Here is a 5,000-nt window from a genome sequence, read left to right as displayed (position 1 = left end):
AACCAAGTTTAAGGAATATCTCATCTCATATAATACCAATAACAATAAAACTATTATTCTTTCCCAAATAATTATGCATAATTTTAAATTTCACATTTTCCTCATGATAATTTTTCTTGCTTTAATCATTATCACAGAAGAAATACTGTATACGTATTATTCAATGTCATTCTTATACAATTGCCTTTAGCCTCTCCAATCAATAATATACTCTTCACACACACACACACACACACACACACACACACACACACACACACACACACACACACACACACACACACACACACACACACACACACACTACAAAATTAACTGATAAATAAATACACAATAAAACAAATCAATACATAAAACAATAATGCATGTAATTCAATTATGAAAAACCTTCTAGTATAACTATTGAAAACCACAAAAATTACAGGTTTGATAAGGAAGCACTCATACAAGATATAAGAAAATCAATCAATCAATCAATCAATAAATAGATAAATAAATATACAAATTTCATCATGTTCCCTTTCTTCAAATTGGTCAGGAAACTACTTTATAATTAATTCCTTATTGTTTTTGAGGGACTACCAATTTAGCCACACAAAACCCATATTGTGATGCTGATGGTAAATGAGTCTATCCCCTGACGACCCATTTCTGATGAAGATTACCTGATCCTAGCGCAAGGGATGCCTGTACCCTACTACTCTCTTCTACAAGAAGCTATATATCCACTAAAATATGATGGCATGCTACTGAACTCTAAACATAAGCAAATACCTGTGTATAGTGAGAGCAGATGTAACCACATACATACATTCATCTCTTAAGCTATTAGTGAAAAAATATATATGCATAGTATTTTATAGTATAAGAACTGCAATGTATGTACCACATCAGCAAATATATAAAAGCTTTCACTTTAACACAACAGACATAAACATGCATATGTATTGAATGCCAATGAAGATTTTAGCCCTTTACTCAGTAATATAATTCAAGTTATATATAAGTAAATTGTTACCACAGAAACAGTACCAATGAATCAAAGTATTTTTTTATTGACCATCAAATTCAGTTCATCCTTTTTTCCAGCTTATTAGATGGTATATACAAAGCTGTCAAATGTCTGGTCATAAACACAATATACTGGAATATATCTGCTTATCACACAAGTGTACGCATGTGTGAGTTTACTTACTGGTCAATCTGAGATAGGAAGGCATGAGAACGCCAGGTATCCGAATATTGGACTCAGCGGATTCCATACTTTGCCTCAATTACTGATAATCTTCCCAAATAAGGATGGTTGCATATCAGAGGACAGCTGCTGCAAAGATGACATACAGGATGTATATAGCTTGGCTTTTGTAACATTGGATATCTTACGACTTTACATCTCAATTTCTTTTTCTTTTTTTACTGATCACTTTAAACCCTTTAGCAAGTTATTTTCTCTACTGGCAAAATATTTGTATATATCTACTTTAGGGTATGTAGAGAGAAAGAAAAAAGAGGAATGCAGGAAAAGATTTGTGAAAAGTCAGCTGACAACAAAAATATGGAAAATAATGTAACTCCTTATTCAAATACATAACTATAAACATAAATCTACACCTAAATCTCAGACTCACTGGCACAAAGACATACAGATACAGATACTGATGCAGACACAGACACAGACACACAGACACACAGACACACAGACACACAGACACACAGACACACACACACACACACACACACACACACACACACCACACACACACACACACACACACACACACACACACACACACACACACACACACACACACCACACACACACACACACACACACACACACACACACACACACACACACACACACACACACACACACACACAAAAAAAAAAAAAAACATTCTCTCTCTCTCTCTCTCTCTCTCTCTCTCTCTCTCTCTCTCTCTCTCTCTCTCTCTCTCTCTCTCTCTTTCTCTTTCTCTTTCTCTTTCTCTTTCTCTTTCTCTTTCTCCCTCTCTTTCTCTCTTTCTCTCTTTCTCTCTTTCTCTCTTTCTCTCTCTCACTCTTCCCCCTTCCTGCTCATGGCTTGGTATATAAAGTTGGAAAAAAAAAAAAAAACTCCTTGATAACTGGAAAAAATGTAATTCTTTTGGCCAAGAAAAGGGTTGAATATATGTGAAAAAATAAAAACAGATATTGAATTGTTCTCAGTACAAACTTTTCCATAAATGCATGTGTTACTAACCCAGATTATTTGTCATCTGCCATATTCACTCAGAGGTAAATTGTCTTACTGAATGATTACAAGCACCAGCATTAACCCAGGAGTCAATTCCTATTCTTATCTATCTTACATGTTTACTCTTTTTCTTGATTTCTAGCAAGATCTTTTCTTTTTCTTTTCAAGAAATGGGGAAACCAGCTGCGGGCCTACGAACTGACTCTTCAGTGACTGAGCACCTGTGAATTCATCTCTATGTCAGCAAAATTCAAAATACAAACCCACAGTGGATAGTATAGGCACTCAGTAGCAATGGGTTGACATAACCATAAGCAATATATAACTTGGGAAGGGGGGGGATAGATAAATAAATAAATAAATAAATAAATAAATAATATAAAAACCAAAGAACTACAGAAATTTCAGTCTATTACCAAACTTCCATTCGCTATTGCAATCAAATCTTGTGCTCTACCTGTTCCATTTCTATGAATTCAAATATGCACATGAAACATTTTCTAATGCAACTAAAGGAAATAAATGTGTAAGCACTTTCTTCTGCGTTACTAGCTACAAAATGCAAAATTATCTCACAACAGGCAAATAACTAATTTTTTTCTTTATAATTCAAACTACAGGAATGAAACATGTCTAATACAGCTGTCAACAGAAGGCTGTCACTAAAATGAGTAAATCACTCACCTGTTATGTATTATTACTAGGTACAACTATCTCATTCTTTTCTTAAGCAGTTTCTAGGTCCATGCAACTTTCATATAACTCAATGAATGTAACCACAATCTAAAATGTAATAAACATATTTCTAGGTGGTTTTACAGAAAACCAGTTTAATAATCATAAAAGAGATTAACTAAGGTAAGCATCTTCTGACATAGGAAAGTGAGCTGCTAAAATTGCAACCGCAACCTTTAATATTCAACCTATGCTCCTTTGATTCAGGGTTGGGATCAAACCCTCAGGACTAATCTGTGTTCAAGAGACGCATGATTCAGAACGTCATCTCAGAGGAGACCTTATATCCCCTTCCAGCCTTCTGAGAAAAGGTGAACTTCCTGCCACAAAAGTTCAACCTTTACTAAATCAATGCATTTTCTTCTATCTTTATACTTTTTTTTATACATTTATATATATATATATATATATATATATATATATATATATATATATATGTATATTTTTTATTATTACTCATTTCATTTTAATAGATGTGCCATAGCTTTCCACAGTATTTTAAAGAGATTTTGCTTTCTGTTATGTTAGTTTTCAAGAAATATTGTGTTTCATATAAGCAAAGGAATAAAAACCCAAATTAATTTATAAATATACAAAACTTCCTAGAACTTAACAGTACCTTGTCCAATGAAAAAATATAATATCAAAAGAAGGAATGAGCAACATTAATCGTACATTTCCCTTGTTACAATAAAACAACACTGCACTTGAATCTCAACGTATACAATCCCATTTCAAGAACTCAAGAACTATATGGCAAACAAACACCATCAACTCTATGTGCAGTCTCTGATTAACAAAATCAGAACTTTTAACCCTCAATGCTCCAAGCGACTCTAAAATCCACAAATGTGAAGACGGCACTGCGGTCCGTAAAAAAAAATTGCTGTCAATGAGTTACATGTGAGAATAAACACTGTCTGCTTTAATATAGTCAAGTGTCTGACTTTGGAAAGCATTTTTCATGAACAATTCTCCATCCTTAATCTTGACTTTATGCATGCAATTATTTGTAGCTACTATACCCTCTTTACTTTACTAATGGGTTAATGTATCTTTGGGTAATATTCATCCTCTTATATACATGCATAGTTAACTTCCTTGGTTATCATAAATGAACAATGCTATTCATATATACATCAAGTACCATTCACTGGATATTTATCTGAACAGTTACTTCTAATAGATATACACAGACAACATATTGCAATTGGTTGGCATCTTTAGGGTTTATTAGTGCACAGCTATCTTAACTGAATACTCTACATAACACACTGCATTGCATGTACAGACAAAAGAATATGCATTTAGTAATATTACCATGCACTGCTTTGGTTTGGTTTGCTTAATATTAACAATAACAGCAACAACAACAACAACAACAAAACAATAATACAACTTTTACTAGCATATTTCAACTTAAATTTTATATATATATATATATATATATATATATATACATTATATATATATAATCGAAATCTTTTCTTTATTTTTTATAGGTTTTACTTAAGTGTCTTGGTAAAATGAAGAAGTTATGATGAGAACAAAATATATAGTAAAAAAAAAAATTACAGTATAAAGCAGCTGTATTCCTCATGCCTTTCAGTTCTTGCTTTTAATTGTTTAAAAGTTTACTTTCCTGATGAGCAGGACAATTAGGCACTTTGATTAAATTTGTCTTCTGGATTCTTATTTGTTTCTTTCTTGGCAAATGTTATAATGAACCCTTTGGTACATGAACATCTAAATAAAAATGTTAGAGAAACCTTCAAAATAGTTCATGGCCATCTAATTTTTGTAATCCCTTCCCTTTTATCCTCAGTACAAAGTAAAATTAGAGCAAGTAATAGTCACTGAGAGGATATGTGAGATAAACTCCATATTAACATTTCAATGTAATATCTTCTTCAAGGTTGCATAATTCTACAGAAGATGTAGCTATCAAAATATCAATTACACAAATAATCTTTCATTTCATTTATCTCTATTTTCAATATGTCTGATATCCCCTTCAGCCACAGAAGGC

At 32.5% G+C, this 5,000-nt stretch overlaps 1 protein-coding gene across 6 annotated transcripts in view; it reads right to left on the bottom strand.

Moving 5' to 3' along the window:
* The window catches only part of LOC125030619, a 25,395-nt gene that overhangs the window by 15,643 nt on the left and 4,752 nt on the right, over positions 1-5,000 (bottom strand). For 4 of the 6 annotated variants that reach the window (XM_047620774.1, XM_047620777.1, XM_047620779.1 and 1 more), the window contains exon 2: positions 1,196-1,324. The exons of 1 other annotated variant lie outside the window; for it this stretch is intronic. In XM_047620774.1, coding sequence (XP_047476730.1) covers positions 1,196-1,262 — 67 coding nt within the window. In that variant the 5' untranslated portion in view covers positions 1,263-1,324. The remainder of the gene's footprint in view (positions 1-1,195; positions 1,325-5,000) is intronic. One more of the 6 variants, XM_047620775.1, reaches the window with a different exon arrangement.

This window comes from Penaeus chinensis, chromosome 11 (assembly GCF_019202785.1).
Source record: "Penaeus chinensis breed Huanghai No. 1 chromosome 11, ASM1920278v2, whole genome shotgun sequence".
Lineage (NCBI taxonomy): Eukaryota > Metazoa > Arthropoda > Malacostraca > Decapoda > Penaeidae > Penaeus > Penaeus chinensis.
Note: the sequence above shows the minus strand (reverse complement) of the source record. Positions and strands in the feature narration are given on the sequence as shown.